Below are 22,347 nucleotides of genomic sequence, written 5' to 3'. Positions count from 1 at the left end.
GTCCATAAATTAGAAAACAAAATGTTTAAAGAAGTAGTGAAAATAAATAGCCGATCTATAAGTTCACAACGTGGCGTGAAGTGACGTTGTTGAGCTTGTAGATCTGCTATTTTCACTAGCGTGGGTCCCGGGGAGATTTCTCTTTTGGGTCACGGTCACGGGCTAAAAAGGTTCGGGAACCACTGCTATAAACATAGAATTTGTTTAAACACAGAAAACCTCCTGTTCAACACAATCCAAAGACCTAAATCGCCATCACTGAATATTTGAGTTATTTCTGGTTCCAAAAAAGAAAAATGTTTTCCTATCAATACTGTAGCTCTGCAAATCCAACAACCACACGCCCTTCACTTGTCTTTCAGTAACCTCCTGTATTAGGTATCAACATTACTAATACTACTATACTCCCTTTATGAAGCTAGCTTTCCCCCTCTAATAAAACAATATCAAGTTGGATTTTCAATGGTGGAATAATTTGCCTCCATCACTGCCAGGGAGAGTGCAATGTGAGATGATAAGACATATTTCAGTGTCTTCCCCTTGCCTGCATCTCATTCCCACCTCAAATCTAATCCAGTAGTTCATTCTAGGACTCAACTTTGCCATTTTAAATTCCGCTCATGAACTTACACCCCCCCCCCCCCCCCCCCCAACTTTAGATTTATCATTAAGAGTTTTACATCTCTTTGCATTAAGTTCAATCTACCGTAAAAAAAAAAAAAAGGTTTGTCGTGTCAGAGGCCTCAGGTTGGTCTCACCAACCAGTTTAAAATTATTATTTTTTACAAAAAGGCCTTTTTATCCCCCAAGGCAGCGCAAGTGCATCCAATACCAACTTATGTATGTTCATTGTGTTATTCGTTTCATTGCCCGTTGCTCTGTTATCACTTACAGTAACTGTATACAAGCACTTTGTACATAACTTTAAAAAGTTATAAAAACAGTGCTAAATAAGATTATTATACAAGATTTTGCAGACTCCGCTGCCATAGCTGAATGGTTATAGAGGCCAAAATAGGAGGTCCCGAGTTCGCCCCACGGTTTCCCTGAGTAAGAAAGACACTTATCTCCCAGTTGCTCGCCGGGCTCTGTATAAATGGCTCCCAATAGTCAGGAAGGGTAAGTTCAGATGTCATTTATCAGTGGGGACCAAATGACCAAAGTAACGCTGAAATAAAGCTATAAATGTATAGGAAGCAAATCACAGCAAGCAGCGTTGCTACAGATGCAGCATCCACTTCAGAAATGTCCAGTGGCAGAACGCGCCGCGGCTACAGGGCTGCAAGCACCCGGGGAATCAAATGTCATGGACATGGAATATAAGGCAGGCTTGGGGTCCTCTCGCTGGGCTACTTGTGGAAGGAGCACATGTCCAAAGAAGAGTCCAATACCATGGCTTACAGGTTGTTGTTTTTTTTTTAGTCCCGTTTAAATTGTTATACGGGAATTATTGTTATTCCAGTCCCAAGTGACAGGACAGGTGGGAGCCCATGCTGGACAACAAAACCGCAGAAACATTGTTCTTTGACTTTCTAAAAAAGGTTCATAAACAAGTTTCCGATAGCCAAAAAGAAAAATGTCTTTCAACTGCTAAATATGTTTTAATAACTCTGGAACTGTTCAGGGTTTGAAGTTAACCTCCTGCAGCATTTCAAATACAGAACACCTCACACTGCCTCCAAACATATTCTATTCTCAGTGTTTTCCTCGCCTGTTGAACATCTCCTTGAGCGTCGTCTGTTTCTTGGGCTTCTCTGATTGACTTCTATTGGTGCCAGCTGTGATCTTCGTTCTGGATACGTTTGGTTCAACCGTATCCGAGGTCATACTGGCATCAGGACTGTTCTCAATGCGCCTTTTGGGGCGGTCTTCACTGGGGCTTTCTCGAAGGCCGTAGGCATTTTTGGAACCCTTGCTGCGGTCTGTGGCTCTGCGCTTCTCCTCTCTGTCCAAGGTCTTCTGAAGGAGAAGCGCCAGCCTCCTGTCCTCTTCCTCCTGATGCCTGCGCTGTGCCAACTCCTCCTCGAGCTGCTGCTGGAGCAACTCGTGGAGGTGCAGCGAGGAGGAGAGCGATGAAGAGGAGGAGGAGGAGGGAGGGGATGAGCATGGTCGCTTGGTACACCTCTCCAGATCCATTTCAGAACCCTTTCTCTTTCCAGAAGAGGCCATCGCTCCGTCTCTGTCCGAGTGACTCTGGACAGACCCCACATCAGCTGGTGGATGGCGAGAGAGGAGAGGAGAGGAGAATAAGTGAGGGTCGTTTTCCCATATGCTGTTAAAATCATGCTTCAGACCATCGTGTCCCGTTTTCAATGAAAACAGCATAAATGGTTGTTGTTTGAACAACACTGTACCCATTATAGTCAATGTCAGTGACTGACTGGCTTCATTGTTAAAGCTCACATGTGTAGCAATCACTCCCTCTCCCTGCTGAAGACTGACAGCAGCAGTGTTGTTTTTGTCAACTAAAACTAAGACGAAAAATGTTCGTCGACTACCTTTTTTCACGGAGGAAAACTAAATGGAAACTAAATAAAAACTAAGCTAAAAAAATATAATAAAAAAAAAATAGCGCGCCGCGTTGTGAGATTGTAGATCATCTGTAGATTTAGTCGACTAAAATCCTACGATATTTAGTCGACTAAAACTAGACTAACACTAAAACATTCCAGGTGACTAAAATGTGACTAAAAAACTAAGTGAAAACTATTCAAGAGACCATGACTAAAACTAAAATCTAAATTTGCTGGCAAAAACAACACTGGACAGCAGTCAATGCTCCCTCTAATTTTGCATCGGTCTGAACAAAAGTGGTGTCTTTCTTTCTTTTATCATTCATTTTTTAAGAGCCTGCTCAGGGAGTCGGCACTACAGTCTACAGATGAAATTTAGCTTTGGCTTAGGGCCGATTCATACTCCTATTTTAGAGCCGAATAAAAGTCGGTTCGGCTCTGTAGAGCCTACCATGTGACGTCATTTGAGGTTCGGGGGGTTTATTTAATAAAATAAAATAAATAAAATAAAATAAATAATATTTTTTATTATTATGTACTGTACACTGGCCTGCTGTGAACACATTGACACCACCTGTTCAACCGTTAGATAATGACTTGAAGTTAAACGCTTTACCAATCTAATTACCGACGTAATTTCAGTTTATTAGATTAGATAGCATTTTATGTAGACATAGCACTCTATAGTACTATATACTGTATACGCAGTTTCATTATATAGATATTCCACTGTTCCACTGTAGCTCACGTATGATTCATGATGACTATACATGTTTCTTTTCTCTTGCTTACTGTAAATCACTCTGGATTAAGAGCGTCTGCTAAATGCCTAAATTGTAAATCCTACTGCGTCTTTCAAACAATATTCTATCATTTTTTCAAAAGGTTAGTGAAAACAGGGCTTTGTTTAGAATACATTTTGCGATAAAATAACATAATGTACAGTTGTAGTTTATTGTATTTTGTACCGCTTTACTGTGCCTTGTTGCACAGTCATCCTGCCAGAACCAGAAGCAGTGTTGTTTTTGGCAGCAAATTTAGATTTTAGTTTTAGTCGTAGTCTCTTGAATAGTTTTCATTTGGTTTTAGTCACATTTTAGTCACCTGGAATGCTTTAGTGTTAGTCTAGTTTTAGTCGACTAAATATCAGAAGACTAAAATATATTTTGGCGGGCCTTGATGCTGTAGTAATGGCTGATTTTACACTTTTACTACTTTTAGTCATCATAGCTTAGTTTTCAATTAGTTCCCATTAGGTTTTCGTCAGAGAAAAAAGGTTAGTCGACGAACTTTTCTTTTTTTCTTCGATTTAGTCGACGAAAACAACACAGTCTAGAACAGAACACAAATAGAAGAGAATCTGTATCCATGCTCATGCTGAACTAGGCCCGTCTAATCTTGTTTATATTACTGATTATACAGTAAGTTAGGTTTGAAGTGTTTCCCATACCCGATTGGTGTTTATGTGGTAGTGCTGGTTCCGATGTTCCTAACGAGGCTGCTGTAGGCCCGGACGGAGTGCTTGAATGATCCGTCTCCTGACCATAGTAGTCCAGCCGGGGCATGGGACACTCAGACGGGTCCCTGGAAAGCCAAGTCGAGCCCTGGGAGTGGATGATGTTCTCCTGGAGGTGAAAACAACATTTTAAAACCGGAGCTCCAACTAGACTCTATAGGAGAGACACAGTGCAGGAGAGACATAGGATAACTGAGAGGGAGACAGTGATGGAGAGACAACAGACAGTAGGACAGCTGACTCCCTCTCAGCTTTCCTACCGTCTGGTCTCTCCTACCCTTTCTCCCTCCAAAAGGGAGAGCGTAAATAGGGGCGGGAACCCCTTTTGGTGTTTTAAGCATTATGTTATATAGAGATGCTCCGATCAGGTTTTTTGGGGCCGATCACCGATCACCGATCACTGGAAACAGTATAGGCCGATACCGATATTACCGATACCGATCACAGCGTCGTGAAATCCATATTTTTTTCCATTGTGTAGCATATATACTTACTGTATTTTCTACTGTACTCTTCTTACACATCATTGACATTGTAAGTATAAAAATTAGGAGATGAGAAAGTTTTTTTGCAAGCTGAGGCAACGTGCAATATTTCACTCTAGACTCTCTTAGAGACAACTTGGAGGTTACAGAGTAAACTGTAGAGACTCAAAATGCAGTGGTTCCCAAAGTGGGGTCCGTGGACCCCCAGGGGTCCTTGAGGGAGTTCCAGGGGGTCCCCAGCTAAAAGGATAGTTTGGAACCAAATGGACCCATTTGGGTTAACACTTAACATTGATTTTACAATATAAATTGGGGTCTCAGAGATAGAAGTGGCATTAAATGGGGGTTCGTAGTCAAACTGGGGGTCCTTGAAATTAAACTGGTGGAGAAATTTGAGAATCACTGCTACAATCTTCTTATGGGGGTCCCTGGCATATCTTTTCAAATGGGGGTCCGTGGGCTGATCAGTGTCAATTTGGGGGGTGAAAAGGTTTTGGAACCACTGTCTTAGAGACAACTTGGAGAGTAAACTGTAGCTTTCTTCTTTCATCAAATACAAAAATATAATAATAATAACATACCGTACATGTTCAGTGCACGGACACAGACAACTGAACATTTCACTGTACAGACTAAAATAAAAAGCAGGCTGCTAGTGTTAGCACTTGTATACTGTATAGGCTCGCTGATCGTTAGCTTAGTGCTTAGATTAGCGTGTAGCTACTGATTCAACACACTGAACTTCAAATCTAACTTATTTCTTATTTTTTCCCTGGCTGCGCAGCAAACAGACGGATCTACAAGCTCTCAACAGCGACCGGAGCTGCAAAAACAGGCGCCCCCTTAAAGGAGACTTGCCACTGTCCCACTGTCTGTTTTGATCGGGCATTTTGATCGGCAATTTTGATTTATTTTGAGGATCCGATCCGATACAGGCATGATCGGCCGATCATGATCGGTGCCCGATCGATCGGCACATCTCTAATGTTATACTTTAGCTATTAAAAAATAGCAGATCTACAAGCTCATAGCGCAGCAGCGAGTGCCGCGCTACGAGCTTGTAGATCTGCTATTTTTGAAAAGTCGTGAAAATGTTATATTCTTTCAGAGCAAACGTTTTACTCAAATCTTTGCTTCTGGGAGGGGTCCCTGGAACAGCATATTTTCAGATGGGGGTCGGCGGGCAATTACATATATTTTCGGGGAAAAACATGGAAAACATGGGGTTTTTCAGAAAGCCGTCAGGATTTAGAAGACATTCGTAGAATCTGGTGTCAGGTCTAAATGGGATAGGACAGCCAAGATGCGAGGGGGGGGGGGGGGGGGTCAGAGGCAGTGGCGTGCACAGATAGACACCAGGGGGTGCTAGAGAACCCCCTGCCCCTTTTTGGGGGGGGAAAGGGGAAAAAACGTTTTTCTTTCTTCTTTTTTTTGGTACAGAGTACAGTACAGTACTGTACAGTATGTGGGCCATCATTGATCAATTCTTGATAAAAAATGCTTCCAATATATTATTTAGGCCCCAAAATCTATAAATCTCACACTATTAAGGTAACCGGCCGGTTCCACGCGCTGCACAAGGTGCCCTTTTTTTACTTGAGCACCTGCCCCTCTAAATGTCTGTGCACGCCACTGGTCAGAGGTCTGAGAGAATCCCTCAAACATACAGCCCCATGCCTTTTGAACAAGGCATTGTTCAATTTGCAAATCTCTTGGTCAGCTCACCTTGTTAGCCGTCAAAGAGGATGTTGGACTGGAGTCCGATGAACTGGTGGAGACCCTAAGTGGAACTGGAGAAAAGAACCTGCACGCACGCACGCACGCGCACACACGCACATTAAAGGTTAAAAAAAACACCAATAGTGATAGCCGATCTACTGTACATCTCACGTGTTGCACCATGTCGCCAGTAGATCTACTATTTTTGCTAAATGTTCACCCATTTTATGACAAGCCTAGAATAGGTAACCTGACTCTGCCAGATGAGGGCGGTATTGGGTAACCATGTTTCCCAACACAGCAATCATCTGGGATCTCTCACGCAGTTGAGTTGACAGATAATCCGTTTCGTACCGGACCAATCAGCGTGAGCTAAGGGCGGGATATGTGCGAAACCGGATGTGAAGCTATCTAGACACGTCAATATGATTGGTTGTGTTTGCACGCCCACACGGTGATAGACAGACGGTCCCATCCAATCATCTACCAAGTATCTTGAAAAAAAGGAACAGCCCCGTCATCGAATTTGCTTCCGCGATCCCAGATCCCAATAAGCTGTGAAACAAATTTGTGTAGCAAGCTTCTTGGATCTGGCAGCGTCAGGTTATAGAATAGGGACACTAGGGTTGAATTTAACAGGAGCGTTAAGCTGCAATGTACAAAAAAAAGGCTAACAACCCATGATGCGCAAGTTGTTGCAAGCAACCTGCTTGTAATTTACCTTGTATTCAATTACAAGCAGAAAACCTGCTTGTAAATGTTTTCTGAACGACTTGCACATCAATTGTAATAATAATATTGTGGTTAGAAATCTCCGCCAACTGATTTGTCTGTGTACTGTACATCTAGTAAATGCAATGTATGGGCTAAAATAAAGTGGGTAGAAATGATTTGATTTGTTCAAATACAAAGACAATTAGGGCAACCTATTATATTGGGAGTGAGATGGTGATATGAATGGTTTTCAAAGCAGTGGGCTTAAGTTTGCTGTTCAAAAAGTAAATAAGACAAATCACCCCAGGGATTTTGCCAGCTGACTCTGTGTCGTTTTGATTTTGAGTTACATTTGATGTCTTGATTGAATGTCTTGTTTGAGAAGAAAAAAATATATATATCTTTGGATAAATTAGTGCTTTTACACAGTCAGTTGATGCTTCATATCCAAATCGCTGGAGTGGTTTGTATTATTTCTGTAACACAGTTCTTATGAAAATCTAAGATTTGCCTTTGGGGATTCCACAAATCGACGGGGTGGTTTGTTTACTTAATTCTGGAACACAGTTCTTAAAATCTAAGATTTGCCTTTGGGGAGTACTAGACCAAAGATTAAGTGCCAGGCTGTGACGCAGGGCAATAGTGACCTCTAGTGGCTACGGTGCTCTATTGTCAGAAGATGTATCAGATGGAGAGGACCCTGATCATCTGGGGTACGTGAGACTGTTCAATACAACACATTAACTATTATGTATGTATTATCTCCTCCTACCTCACCGACCGGACCTACCAGGTTTCCTGGAAAGGCCTGTTATCATCCCCCGGACCCTCCATACTGGGGTCCCACAGGGATCTGTACTTGGTCCTCTCCTTTTCTCACTGTACACTAAATCCCTTGGCACTATCATCTCTGCTCACAATATATCCTATCACTGCTACGCCGATGACACACAACTGTTTCTATCCTTCCCCCCCTCTACCACTCAGGTGGAAGAGCGCATCACTGCATGCCTGGCTGACATCTCACAGTGGATGTCCTCCAATCACCTCAAGCTGAACCCAGACAAGACTGAGCTTCTCTTCTTCCCAGCTAAGTCCTGCCCTATGCGGGAGCTAACTATCTCCGTAGACAACGCCCTGGTAACTTCTGTCCCAACAGCCAGGAACCTCGGTGTTGTCCTGGACAGTCAGCTCTCGTTCAAAGCTCACATCACAGCTGTCACTCGATCCTGTAGGTTCACACTCTATAACATACGACGAATTAGACCGTTCCTCACCCAGGAATCAGCCCAGCTCCTAATCCAGACAACAGTCTTGTCAAAACTCGACTATTGTAACTCCCTCCTTACTGGCCTACCAGCATGTGCACTTAAGCCTCTCATAATATAGATATTCCACTGTTACTTTCTTAGCTTACGCATGTTTTATGATAAATGCTTTTTTTTTGTGATGTATTCCCATGCTTTTTGTTCTTGCTTAATGTAAGTCGCTCTGGATTAAGAGCGTCTGCTAAATGCCTAAATTGTAAATTGTATGTGACCAAATGACGACACATACTGTACAGCATCTGCAATAAGAAGATATCTCTTCTTGAGTAATATTTAAGGTGCTTGTAGTGTCAGCTAAATGTGCTAATAGTATTAGTTAAGGTACTTCTGTATGTCTCCAGAGGTTTTGTGTTTCTTCTTGGCCGCTGATCCGATGTTGGTTCGAGCGTTGATCTGAGACTCTGAGATGGGACTGGTGTTCTGCAGGAGAGAGAGAGAGAGAGAGAGAGAGAGAGAGATATTAAATTTTACACACACATATACTACAGTATATACAGTACATGTACGTATATAAATGACATACACACACATGTCCATGTAAGGGCTGTCAAAGTTAACCCATTTAGGCCCAACGTCGAAATTAAAAAAATGTCTTGTCTAAATCCTCCAGTTTTCTGAAGTACCCATGTTTCAGTGGTGCTCAATATTTCATGTCAAGGACCCCACAAATTATATGTAATATGCCGCCGACCCCCATCTGAAAATATGTTGTTCCAGGGACCCCTCAGAAGCAAAGATTTGAGTTAAAAACGTATATTATATTATATTATATATATATTCAAAAAATGTACGATTTTTCAAAAATAGCAGACCTACAAACTCGTAGAGCGTTACTCGGTGGCGCGCTATGAGCTTGTAGATCTGCTATTTTTCAATAGCTAAATTGAAAATGCAAAAATAATCAAAACAATGGCAGCGATTAGGGGGCTGTGTGCTGAGAGGACAACTGGTTTGGGATTCACTCTCATAGTTTGTGGGTCTCGTCGGTGTCACTGTCGACCTGTTTTAACCCATTTAGACCCGAGGACGATTCCACAAATGTCTGCAAAATCATGATTCAATTCAATCTGAAAAATCTATGTTTCTATGTGAGTGGTGCTCAACCTTTTCCTACATGTCAAGGAGCCCGAGAAGCATGTGTATTTGGCCGCCGACCCCCATCTGAAAATATGTTGTTCCAGGGGGACCCCCCCAGAAGCAGACATTTGAGTTAAAAATGTTCGCCCCCTTAAAGATTATATATATTCAAAGATTTGCGCCACATTTTCTTTGGTGGGGACGTAACAACTACAAATAAAGGTAAGAAAGCATGGAATTCTCCTTTAACATTCCATTTAAAAACAGCCAGTAAAGTAATGATGATCAAATCGACAATGGCTGACAACTCTATTCTGCTTGGTTGGTCATTCAAATGTATTAGTGTCTTTCCATCACGCACGCTCGCACGCACGGTCGTACGCACGCACGCACGCTCGCACGCACGCACGCACGCACACACACACACTCACACTCACCAGCTCAAGGCTGAGCAGCTTGGCCAGTCTCTCATCGTCCTCAAGTTGTCTCTCTCTCCCCTCCTGTCTCCTCCTCTCCTCTGCCAGCCTCTCCTCCTCCTGCTCGGCCAGGAGCCCTTTGATGTACTCCTCGCTGGCCGACCTCTCGGCGTCCTCCACGGCACGTTTCTCCTCGGCATGCTGAGAGGAGAGGAGGAGATGAGCAAAGCGCTGTGGATTTCGTTGACTGAAACTAAGACGAAAAATGTCCGTCGACTTATCTTTTTCCACTGACTAAAAAACTAAATGGGAAACTAAATAAAAACTAAGCTATGATGACTAAAACTAAGACTAAATATATTGACAATTTCGTCAACAAATAAAAACTAGAAGGGACTCGGGACTAGTGGACAAGAGATCCACTGATCCAGTATAAGTCATTTTACACTTGGTTGCATTAGTCGACTAAAATCGTATGATATTTATTCGACTAAAACTAGACACTAAACACTAAAACATTCCAGTTGACTAAAATGTGACTAAAACTAAATGAAAACTATTCCAAGAGACTATGACTAAAACTAAATAATAACTAAATAATTAAACTAATTTGCTGGCCAAAAACAACACTGGAGCAAAGGGAGGGGAGAAGGGATGAAAGTGGGGGGATGAGAGAATGGAAGAAAGTAAAGTCAATATTTAAAATGAATCCATTATGGAAGGCGTTTTCACATTGTTCACGATATATATGTATTACATTGTTCATGGAGTTCAATAACAATTATATGAGGCGTATTTATGCAGTTGATTGATGAACACCGTCCGTTATATCCATTATATGAAGTGTGTTCATATAACAATACATGTCCAATGTATGGTTTTATATTGAAGATACTGGCTAGTGATTAAGTTACCTTACTGATCTGATCTTCATACTCCCTCCTCACCTCTCCTGGCTCACTGACCCTGGGAGGTCTGGAGAGACATACTGCACAAACACACACACACACACACACACAACCCAACACCCTCAGTGAAACACTTATCTCAACAATTAAGACAGAATCATCACTGAACGAAAAGACTGATATTTTAAAGGAACTGTCATTTGAGTTTATGTAAAAGAAGTATAGGAAGATAACTAGCTAAGAAAATGTAAATGTATTATGTGGCTTTAGCAGTCCACAAGTATTCTGACCACCTGTATGTCTGAATACTTATTATTACAATAGTAGTACAAAAACAAGGAAATGTAAGTATCACAGATATGAATTGACTGTAGTAACAAGAGAAGTCCTGAAAAGAAAACCACAAAATGATACAGCCCCTTACAAACAAAACCTTTGCTGTGTCAATAAATTCAGATTCTTCCGACTGTTTTAGAACTGGTCCCATTTTATCATAACATATCACCATACTCGTCTGTCTGTCCCAGTGTTGTTTTTGATTTTAGTTTTAGTCACCTGTAATGTTTTAGTGTTTGTCTAGTTTTAGTCGACTAAATATCGTAAGATTTTAGTCGACTAAATCTACAGGTGATTTAGTCGACTAAGATGTATTTTGGTGGGCCTTGACGCCATCGTAATGGATGATTTTACACTTGCTGACAATAGCCGATCTATAAGCTCACAAGATCGGCTATTTTCAGCATGCAACCAAGTGTAAAATGACTTATAGTAGATCTCTTGTCCACTAGTCCCTTCATATAACATTTTAGCCTAGTTTTTATTTCTTGACGAAATTGTCGATATACAGTATTTAGTCTTAGTCTTAGTCATCGTAGCTTAGTTTTTATTTCGTTACCATTTAATTTTAGTCAGTGAAAAAAGGTAGTCGACGAACGTTTTCCGTCATAGTTTTAGTCGACGGAAACACCACTGGTCTGTCCCTCCCTACCTTGGAGCTCGTCTCCTCCGTCCTCCTGTCCTCTGATGCGTCTCTGACAACACCACCACTGGTCTGTCCCTCCCTACCTTGGTGCTCGTCTCCTCCGTCCTCCTGTCCTCTGACAACAACACCACTGGTCTGTCCCTCCCTACCGTGGTGCTCGTCTCCTCCGTCCTCCTGTCCTCTGACAACACCACCACTCGTCTGTCCCTCCCTACCTTGGAGCCCCTCTCCTCCGTCCTCCTGTCCTCTGATGCGTCTCTGACAACAGCACCACTGGTCTGTCCCTCCCTACCGTGGTGCTCGTCTCCTCCGTCCTCCTGTCCTCTGACAACAGCACCACTCGTCTGTCCCTCCCTACCTTGGAGCTCGTCTCCTCCGTCCTCCTGTCCTCTGACAACACCACCACTCGTCTGTCCCTCCCTACCTTGGAGCTCGTCTCCTCCGTCCTCCTGTCCTCTGACAACAACACCACTGGTCTGTCCCTCCCTACCTTGGTGCTCGTCTCCTCCGTCCTCCTGTCCTCTGATGCGTCTCTGACATTGCAGGGGGAAGGCGGCCTGGATCCGCGTCCACAACGCCGTGTTCACCAGAGTGTTCTTCCGGCTGTGCAGACGAGACCATGTGGCCACTCTCTTCCTGCACAGGGGACAGCACATGGACGCCTTGTCCGCCGACTCCAGGAAACACTCCTGACAAGAAGACAGGGAAAACAGCAATGTAGGGGCATTTTAGAATGGTTTTTAATATTTAATATCATGTCTATGTCCCTCAAACTTATTTCTAATGGTTTGAAAGCAGTTTTAGCTGCATGACCTGAGGTGGTGGGGGTGCTGATATGCAGATTATTTAATATTTGAGTCATTATAATACTGATGCTAGATGAAACCAGGCTTGTTTCCAGTCCATGCCAGCTTGGGAAAATCAACAATGGCGGACATTGTAAACAAAGTGGACATGCAAATTTGGAAGAAGGAGGAATTATACAAACTTAAGGAGGACCGTGGCATTGATGACATCACGATGAGGACAAAATCAGTTGAGCTGTTCCTGAGAGCAATTGCCATTAAAGCACCCGTATGATATGAAAGCCTGATTGTTCATTTGTGGGGATAGAAAACACATATGGGAGCCCCAAAAACACAAGTGTGATGTTATAGGTCCTTTTAACAACATAGAACAGTTTAGGAAATGTTTTAGTCGTTTAAACCGAGGTACAAAATCATCTCAAACTAGAAAAAGTGCCCTTCTGGGCACAGGTCTCCACCAGGTTATCCACAGATCCGTGCAGTTAGAGGTAAAAACACTTTTCAGCCAGTTATAGCGCCACCTTGAGGCTGAGTTGAAATTGTTCATGTGGCATTTTGTCCTCGGCCTAGTGGGAATGTGGGTGCACAATTTCACGGAAATCACGCGATGTGTTCATGATTTGCAGCATTTTGTTTGAAACTGAGCACTCCTGTGAACTTTGGAAGCCAATCTTAACCAATCAGGATGGAGTCTGAGAAATCTGAAAGACCGGTTTGGTTGAATGGCTCTAGAGAGACTGTGTACCAATTTGCGTGATGTTTGGACAAAATCTGTAGGTGTGCTGTGCAAAAACTTGTTTTGCACAAAGCGGCCTCCTGGTGGCGCTATAACAGGCCGTTCAGGAAAGTTTGGGGCAGAGGTTCATCGTTGGCATCCAGGGAGTGTGTGTGCAAAATTTGGCATCGACCGGGTTAACGGTGGTCGAGATTAGCTGCTCACGGACGGACGGACACACACACACACACACACACACACACACACACACACACACGGACGGACGGACGGACGGACGGACGGACGGACGGACGGAGTGCAAAACATACTCTCCCCCCATGCCTTCGGCCTGGTGGAGACAATGATAACATGGGTGGGTGTGTATATCTTTGTGATATAGAGCTAATATACCTCAACAGCACTGGAGCCGAGCAATGCAAAATGATTCATGATACAAACACCCAACAGTGATGTTAGTGACGCTATAGTGGCACCAATGCAGTGTTGTTTTTGGCAGCAAATTTCTAGTCATAGTTCTCTTGAATAGTTTTCATTTAGTTTTAGTCACATTTTAGTCACCTGGAATGTTTTAGTTTTAGTCGACTACATCTACAGTTGATTTAGTCTAACGAAATTTGCCTTCGGAATGACACTTGCTGAAAATAGCCGATCTGCAAGCCCACAACGTGTCGCAGTGCAACGCGTTGTGAGCTTGTAGTGCTATTGTCAGCATGCAACCAAGTGAATGTTTTAGTGTTAGTCTAAAATGTATTTTGGCGGGCCTTGATGCCGATATACAAGCCCACAACGTGTCACAGCAGGACACGTTGTGAGCTTGTAGATCGTCTATTTTCAGCATGAAACTAATTATAAAATGATTTATAGTGGATCTCTTGTCCACTTAACTAGTCCCTTCTTAGGATCTTAGTGTAGTTTTTATTTGTTGACGAAATTGTCAGCAGTCTTAGTTTTAGACATCATAGCTTAGTTTATTTAGTTTCCATTTAGTTTTCAACAGTGGAAAAAGGTAGTTGATGAACATTTTTCGTCTTAGTTTTAGTCGACGAAAACAACACTGGACCAATGATATCAATTCAACGCCAATACAGAAAACTTCAATACAGACTTTCACTTTGAAAAGGTGCAACAAAATCCGGCAAGAAATGTTGGCCAAGTAAATTGTCGAAATGATCACCACGTAGATGTATTTCCGTATAAATTGGAAATATAATTCCCAATCCCCCCCAAGTGAAGTTCAGATAAAAAGTGTTCCATTAATTGTACAGACAGACAGAAAGAACAGGCAGACACACACACACACACACACACACACAGACACGGACACGGACACGGACACGGACACGGACACGGACACGGACACGGACAGACAGACAGACAGACAGACAGACAGACAGACAGACAGACAGACAGACAGACAGACAGACAGACAGACAGACAGACAGACAGACAGACAGACAGACAGACAGACAGACAGACAGACAGACAGATTCAGACAGATGTATAGTATACAGGGAGAAAACGTTAAAAGTGAACCTTGCAAAAGATGTGTTCACAAGGAAGAGTCACTGGCTCCAGAAAGATGTCCAGACAGATGGGACAGAGACAGTCTTCCCGGGACAAACCCCTTCCTCCACGGTCCCCTGCTCCGCCCTCCGTGGACAAGCTCATGGACACCTCAACCTGGGAGACCGGTGGCATCGCTCCACCTCTCAACACGGTTCACTGCAGTCCTACGAGAGCTGAAGGAAAAGTCACAGGTTAACCCATTTAGGCCTGATTTAGGCCGAAAAAACGTTCGCTCTGAAAGAATATATATTCAAAGATTTGTGCCGCATTTTTACGATTTTTCAAAAATAGCAGACCTACAAGCTCGTAGCGCGCCACTCGGTGGTGCGCTATGAGCTTGTAAATCTGCTATTTTTTCAATAGCTAAAGTATAACATAATGCTTAGTTAAAACACCAAAAGGGGTTCCCGTCCAGAATGGGATGCATATTCAATCAATCTATTATTTGTTCCCAAAAAAATATTAATTTCTGTGTGATTAGATTATCTGGATCTTAATATAATGTGTCCGTAACCAGCAATAAAAAAAAACCTGTTTATGACTGCTGGGTACAACATGATACCAGTATGTCAAGAATTATTATTATTTTCATTTCATAATATGGAATAAATAAAATAATTATTATTTCGGTGAAGCTGTAAATATAACATACTGGAAATGTTTACATGATTCTTCATTACTAAACCCTTTTTAAATTCCATCCAGTTTGGAAATTAATTACATATTCTTTGGAGAATGTCAATACTTAGTTGCCATGAAAGGTATTGTTATGCCAGGATTACCCACAGACAATTTGCATTGTCAGGGCAAATTTATACAATGGAATCATGGACTACCAAAAACCCATTAAAGATCTCTACTCCCCTACCCAAGCTCAAAACTAAAATAAAAGGGCTGACCTCAAATTACAAGTGAGCATAGTTGAACCTTAGAGTATATATGAATTAACCTTGCATCAACAGGCTTTCCACCACCTCGGAGGAAAGCCTGGTCTCTGTTTCAAAAGTCCGTATGATCCAGTCGGGAGCGGATGATATCGTTACGTCATGTTGTAGTATTGTTTTGTAGTCGACAGGCAGGAACAAAGGGCCGGCAACTTCCTTTTCCCTCAAACCGATTTTTCTCAATAAAAGCTCTCGTAGCCTGTGGCTTTTATTGAGAAAAATCGGTTTGAGGGAAAAGGAAGTTGCCGCCCCGTTGTTCCTGCCTGTCGATATCATCCGCTCCAGACAGGATCATATACCCTAAATGAAATGGTGCCCAGGCTATATATTAATAGAGACGGCACCCGGAGGAAACCCTGAGGCGAAATGGACATAGTGGCCGAATTTGGTATTGCAGCACTGGGCCAAACACATGAACGCGCTGGTCCGTTGATTGTGCACGTTCATGATGACATGTGAACAATGTTTCATACGTGAACGGCAACGCGTGCATTGATAGTCAACGGCCAGCGCGTTCATGTGTTTGGCCCAATCAATCCCAGAATGCACTCTGTTCCTACCCGGAAGGAGGAGTGAAATCGCCTCATGCGCTTTTGAGCAACTTAATGCAAGTGGATGGGAGGAGAAATCCGGTGCCGTCTCTATTAATATATACTGTAAGAGTTGAACCCTTTGAACATCTTGGTAGTACAGTAGCATCCTCTGCCTCCAACCCTCATTCCTCTGTAAATATAGTATACCTGTTGATGCTACAGAGTTTTCTATCAATATGTATTGTATGTATTACTGTAGCCTTGTTATCAAGGCAATCATAGGTGTATTTTATCGATTTTGACATTTGCATATTTATGACTCGTGATAATACGAAAGTAAAAGTCAGACTTGATAAAATACATATTATTGATCCAAGGCTAGTATTACCGATGAATTGAGTACAATGAAGGCCTCCTGCCTGGGGATATGCGTTGTTACCCTAATCTCCCTTTTATCAATACTTTGATTGTACTACCTGCTAATAAAGTATTCAATCAATCACAACAAATACTATAAAGTGCAAATACTAAACCAGTGGATAGACCCGGCGTTGTGTATGCCTGGCTGGCTGGCTGGTCAAATATTGATAATTTAAATTTGTTTTGGAGATATTTGATTGTGTACACAAACTCTTGACTCGAGTGGTACTTTAGTTCTTCACACACTTGTTTATTATGAAATATGAAGCCAAATATGAACATGCAAGAGAAAGATATCATGCATGCATGGTGAAATATTATCATATGTAAAAACTTGACACTGGTTTCTGCATGTTCGACTGACTGATGTTTTGATGAATTCCTGTTCTGTTCTTTGGCTATATAGAAGTGTCCATTTGTATGTCTCTAAATGTTTTTGATGAATTGAACGAGGTGGACCCTCTTGTAAACAAGTGTAATGCTTTATTGGGTCGTCCACTCACAGTTAACAGTCTTTGTATGGAGTCGTGCTCGAAATGTACTGTAATTCTGCAAACTGTTAATAAATATTTCAATCAATCAATCATGTGGTGGGTTTGAACTTTGATTGATTGATTGAAGTAGAATTACAGTACAATTCAAGCACAACTGAATACAAAACTGTTAACTGTGGACGACACCATAAACATACATAAACATGTACATAAAGCATTACACTTGTTTACAATAGGGTCCACCATGTTCAATTCATCATAACATTTAGAGACGTACAAATATACACTTCTATATAGCCAAAAACTGGAAATCATCATAGGAGGTAAAAATAAAGAAGAAGAAAAAAAACATATACAGTGAGGAGCCAAAAGGGTTGAGTGGGGGATTCAGATTGTACAGGGGCCAGTTTCGAAAGGTGCCCTTTGAGGGCGGTTTTGAAGGAGTCAAGGGATCCACATGTCTTAATGACTGTTGGTAGGGCGTTCCACATTTTGGTGGTGGCATGGGAGCGAAAAGAATGTAGTCCCTTGTTTGTGCCGAATCTGTGCTATAGTTGGACGACAATTAAACAGTTAACGTAAGCATTAATTAGTGTGACAGCTCACACTATTCATCTATTAAAGTCCACTGAAAACAAACAGGGAGGGTACTGATAATAAAATAGAGGCTACTCACCCGGACATTAGATACACGTAAACAAAACAAATCCGTGCTAGCCAACAGGCTAACGAAATAGAGCTAAAGCTCTGTCTCACGAGTAAAGTACTATAAACAACCACGACGTATTAATATTGTACACAAATCGTGTTGCTATTACACAACACACAAATGTCGGCAAAAATTAAATCAAATCAATTGTATATAAAGCGATATTATACCAATGTATAGCTGCTTATAAACATGTAGCATGGTTGGTTGGGACAAGTTGGGACATATTAGAGAAACTGAGGGCGGAACCAAAATCACATTGGCCCAATGGCGCCCTTTCAACTTGCTCTGAACACCGCATGCGCAGTTGCCAGGCCCCACAACGCACACACAACAAAACAAGCACGCACGCACGCACGCACGCACACACACACACACACACACACACACACACACACACACACACACACACACACACACACACACACACACACACACACACACACACACACACACACACACTCTCAATATATATATTTCAAAATTAATATATATTGCAATATTATTTGTTTTGTTATTTGTGTTTTTTATTTTTTATTTAACTTTTTGTATGATTATAATGGTTATTATGATGCCTTCAAATTTCAACGAATTATTTTGCGCAGAATTTTGTTTTTTGTTTGGGGTTTGGGGAGGGGGGGGGGGGCAGCCAAACTTTGGACCGAGCTCTGTTTATGTACACTGATGAAATGAAAGGGGTGGGGGGGATAGAGAGAGAGAGAGAGAGAGAGAGAGAGAGAGAGAGAGAGAGAGAGAGAGAGAGAGAGAGAGAGAGAGAGAGCTCTCAGCGGACTTGAGATTGAGGGATGTGGGATAGAAACGTGTCGTGAGAGGTCTCTCAGCTGACTGTCTGGATATTACTTTGTTTTTTACACTATGAGGTGAGTATAGCTGTTTATTATTCATTACGATTCCTATTGAGTGCTTGGAATGTGATGCAAAATGTGTATAAGATCTGATTGATTGAAGTATTTATTAACAGTTTGCAGAATGGGTACAGACACAGTATAGGCTAGTCATTTAACATGAAAGCACAACTCAATACAAAGACTGTTACTGTGGACGACACACTGATAAAGCATTACACTTGTTTACAACAGGGTCCACCATTTTCAATTCATCAGAACATTTAGAGACCAATAAATATACACTTAAAATATCACACCCGTGTGAAGTGGTGATATAAAGTCTAACTCATGTTGATTAGGTGATGTAATGGTGATGTAAAACAAACAAACATTAAAATCTCTTTAGTGTTAATGTAAATGTTTGTGTACGGACAAGATGACGTAAATGTTCCCTTCATTGTCAATGGCGTTTTTAAAACAAACATTGAACTAAAAACAAACATTACATTTTCTGTATTGTTAATGGGATTTAATGTTTGTGTTAGGGACAAGAGGAAGTAAATGTTCCCTTCATTGTCAATGGCAAAACATTGAACTAAAAACAAACATTAAATCTGTAGCGCCCCTCAAAAACAGGAAAACATGTAAGGAGGTAAAAAGGGAAAGGAAACATGCAGTAGGCTAAGGGGGGAAGGGGGAGGGGGATTCAGATGTTACGGAGGCCAGTTTCGAATTGCAGCCATCCATATAGGTGCCCTTTGAGAGCAGTTTTGAAGGAGTCCATGTACAGTCTCAATGGCTGTTGGTAGGGCGTTCCACATTTTGGTGGCATAGGATAAAAACTTGTTTGTGCCGAGTCTGGGTTGCACATGATTTGTTGAACTTTTTCTGGTGTTGTGGGTGTGGACTTCACCCGTTGACATAAAGGAAATATTTAGACAGGTACATGGGTGTCTTGGTGGTGTAGCGAATCTTGTGGACCAGACCCATTGCAAGATGCTGTACTAGTCTGTCGTCAACCCTATATAGCCTGTCAAAGTGGGCAGGGGTGAGGTGGGTTCAATGACAGTTTGAGTAGAATCACACACTCTTGTGGGTCGGGTAATTATCTGACTGACACTATGCAGATCACAGAACGAATGACTTGAACGCAGGTGCTTCCTTACGATGCATGTCTGTATTATAATCGCCAATCAGGATTTTCTCTACACATTCCTCCCCAGCTAAGCACCCCTCAAGTATAGCATATAGAACCCATGCTGGTCAGGTGGTCTATAGACATGAGTCGACATAGGCGAAATTGTGCTCTCATGACTCATGAATCATGAGTCATGATTAGAAATGAACACTTCAAATGCACGTGATTTGTTTCTTCTCACGAACGTAGCCCCCCCTCCCCCCCTCTGTACACATTATATATCACCAGAAGTTTGACGAAGTTTGTTTATGTTTTCAATGTCAAAAGTCATGAAGCTTCTTGACTTGTATTGGAAAAAACAGATTAGCTTCTTTATTACTTTTAAGTCCAAACAGACTGCATGGCAACCATAATGGACTGATGGAGAGAATGTGGAGATATACAGTGGTTGATCATGCACACATATAGTCTTTTGTCCTGTAATTCAACCATTTTGGAAGGAAGTGACAACACTTGTCTCAAACATTATGGGTTTTGGAATAGATGATACATTCACATCTTTGTACAACTCCCAGATGGGCTAAATCAGGATGACTAACATTTCACTTGTAATCAAGCAAAAAAGCTATTACAAGAAACTGGTTACAAAATAATTGTTCTACTGCTGACCTGTTTATCAACATTGTGAAATAACTACATCTCCTAGAACAGATGACCTATTATTTAACCAATTTTCGGCGGGAACCCCATTTGGTGTTGTAAACATTATGTTATAATTTAGCTATTGAATGTGGGGGTCCCCTGGGGGACCGTGTGGGGGGTAGTTGCACCACTTACTTCACACGGGTGTGATTTATTTTACGTCACTCGATAAGGGCTAAAAAGCTTGACCATATGACAGGAGAAATTCTCATATTTCTTTATCCTAAGTAAATGGTTGTAGCACGCATCCAATTCAATCTTCACAAAGATTTCTGGAAACATTCTAACAACATAAATCTGATATCCATGGCATAATACATTTTCAGATGGGGATTAGGGACAAATTAATGCATATTAATGTGTGTGCGTGTGTGTGTTTGTGTGTGTGTGTGTGTGTGTGTGTGTGTGTGTCCATGAGATGCAAATATTTGAGAACCACTGGTTTAAATTAAAAAAAAAAAAAAAATGTGGAAGCAAGCCCAAATAACACTTACTCAGTCAGACACGTTACATTTGTGTATTCACAACAAATCATCTCACAGTAGTGAGAATATTCATGTACATTTGCTTGTTTTCCTTCAGACTGTTTCTGTTGGGGATGTTGTGCGCGGCGGTGGCCTCCGGTGCCCAGACCGTGGTGTCTCTCTCGGACATATACGGGAGCCTGCAGTCGCCACACTTCCCAGAGCCTTACCCCAGGGAGACGGAGGTGCGCTGGAACATCAGCGTGCCGGAAGGGTATCATATAAGACTCTACTTCAGCCACTTTGACCTTGAACCGTCATACCTCTGTGAATACGATTATGTCAAGGTAAGACCAACGCCTCTGTGTGTGCGTGCGTGCGTGCGTGCGCAACAATCGCTGATTTAATCCTCATCCACATCTCATTTGTACTTAATCAATATGTAAGACACTAAATTAGTAAAACTACTTGATGAATTGAATACATATAGGACTATAATGGAAAGAAAGCCCTCTTTTTTAAATTAGAGTTATTTTTGCAACTTGTTAATAAAGACTTGTTAATAAAGTATTCAATCAATCAATACAAAAAAAAGAACATATTTTCCAGATAAGAGTAAGTTAGTGAATACCGTATTATAATGAATGCTAATAATGACCAGTCCAAAACAGTTCTAATAACTATTTTGTCCCTGACTATGTAAATCCCTGGATCATGTGACGCGTTTAAAACCTAAACACCAGTGTGTAATAATAAAATGCCAAATGTTTATTAATGGTCATAAAATACAGTAGAACACGAGTTCACTCAAACACCTCACGAGAACACCTATAGTGTTCAAATTCTAAACACCTATATGACTGACTTTGATTGTAAAAACTAAACACGTTTAGTTTTAAAAAGTGTTACTGGCGATTAAACATGTTCTTCTGTTTATAATCTAAACACTGTGACACGTTTAAAAAGTACAAATAAGTGTTTATAACCTAAACGCTTGGGTTTAGTGTGATATGAACTGCAAAGGTGCAACCACAGGACCAGTATAAGCAGTTATACACATGATATAATTGATAGAACGGGTGTGTCTTCTGTTTCCGGATCGGGCCACCCTTCTTTTTTTCCGGATATCTTTTTGCTCCTTTAATGAGATGTATTCCAGTTAGCATCACGCCTCATGCTTCACATTTAAATGCAAATGACTTTCGCTGGGCGCCACGGCAACGGTACGTCACACTGCAATGCACCCCCGGCAACAGGAGCACGTGCAGCAGCTGTCGGATACTGAAGAGGAACAGCCAGCCGTTTCCCTACAATGCACTGCTTTCGCCC

At 41.8% G+C, this 22,347-nt stretch overlaps 2 protein-coding genes across 2 annotated transcripts in view; one reads left to right on the top strand and one right to left on the bottom strand.

Annotated features, from left to right (window-relative positions):
- Positions 1-1,695: 1,695 nt before the first annotated feature.
- On the bottom strand, positions 1,696-18,083 carry rnf168 (ring finger protein 168; the record flags this gene model as incomplete). The annotated part of the gene is made up of 9 exons (XM_083773140.1): positions 18,037-18,083; positions 14,734-14,939; positions 12,149-12,347; positions 10,683-10,756; positions 9,790-9,969; positions 8,601-8,695; positions 6,240-6,318; positions 3,964-4,138; positions 1,696-2,213 (listed from the first exon to the last, which is right to left on the bottom strand). Exons 2-9 carry the CDS (start codon positions 14,896-14,898, stop codon positions 1,696-1,698), a joined length of 1,485 nt encoding a protein of 494 aa, XP_083629266.1. The 5' UTR covers positions 14,899-14,939; positions 18,037-18,083.
- Positions 18,084-18,742: 659 nt separating this feature from the next.
- The window catches only part of masp1 (MBL associated serine protease 1), a gene marked incomplete at both ends in the record, with an annotated part of 21,507 nt that continues 17,902 nt past the window's right edge, over positions 18,743-22,347 (top strand). Inside the window, 2 exons of the mRNA XM_083773139.1 lie at positions 18,743-18,747; positions 21,137-21,365. Of these exons, the coding sequence (XP_083629265.1) occupies positions 18,743-18,747; positions 21,137-21,365 (234 nt within the window). The remainder of the gene's footprint in view (positions 18,748-21,136; positions 21,366-22,347) is intronic.

This window comes from Protomyctophum parallelum (genome assembly GCF_964188405.1).
Source record: "Protomyctophum parallelum genome assembly, chromosome: 9".
Classification (NCBI taxonomy): Eukaryota; Metazoa; Chordata; class Actinopteri; order Myctophiformes; family Myctophidae; genus Protomyctophum; species Protomyctophum parallelum.
This window is presented reverse-complemented; position numbering and strand designations above follow the sequence as displayed.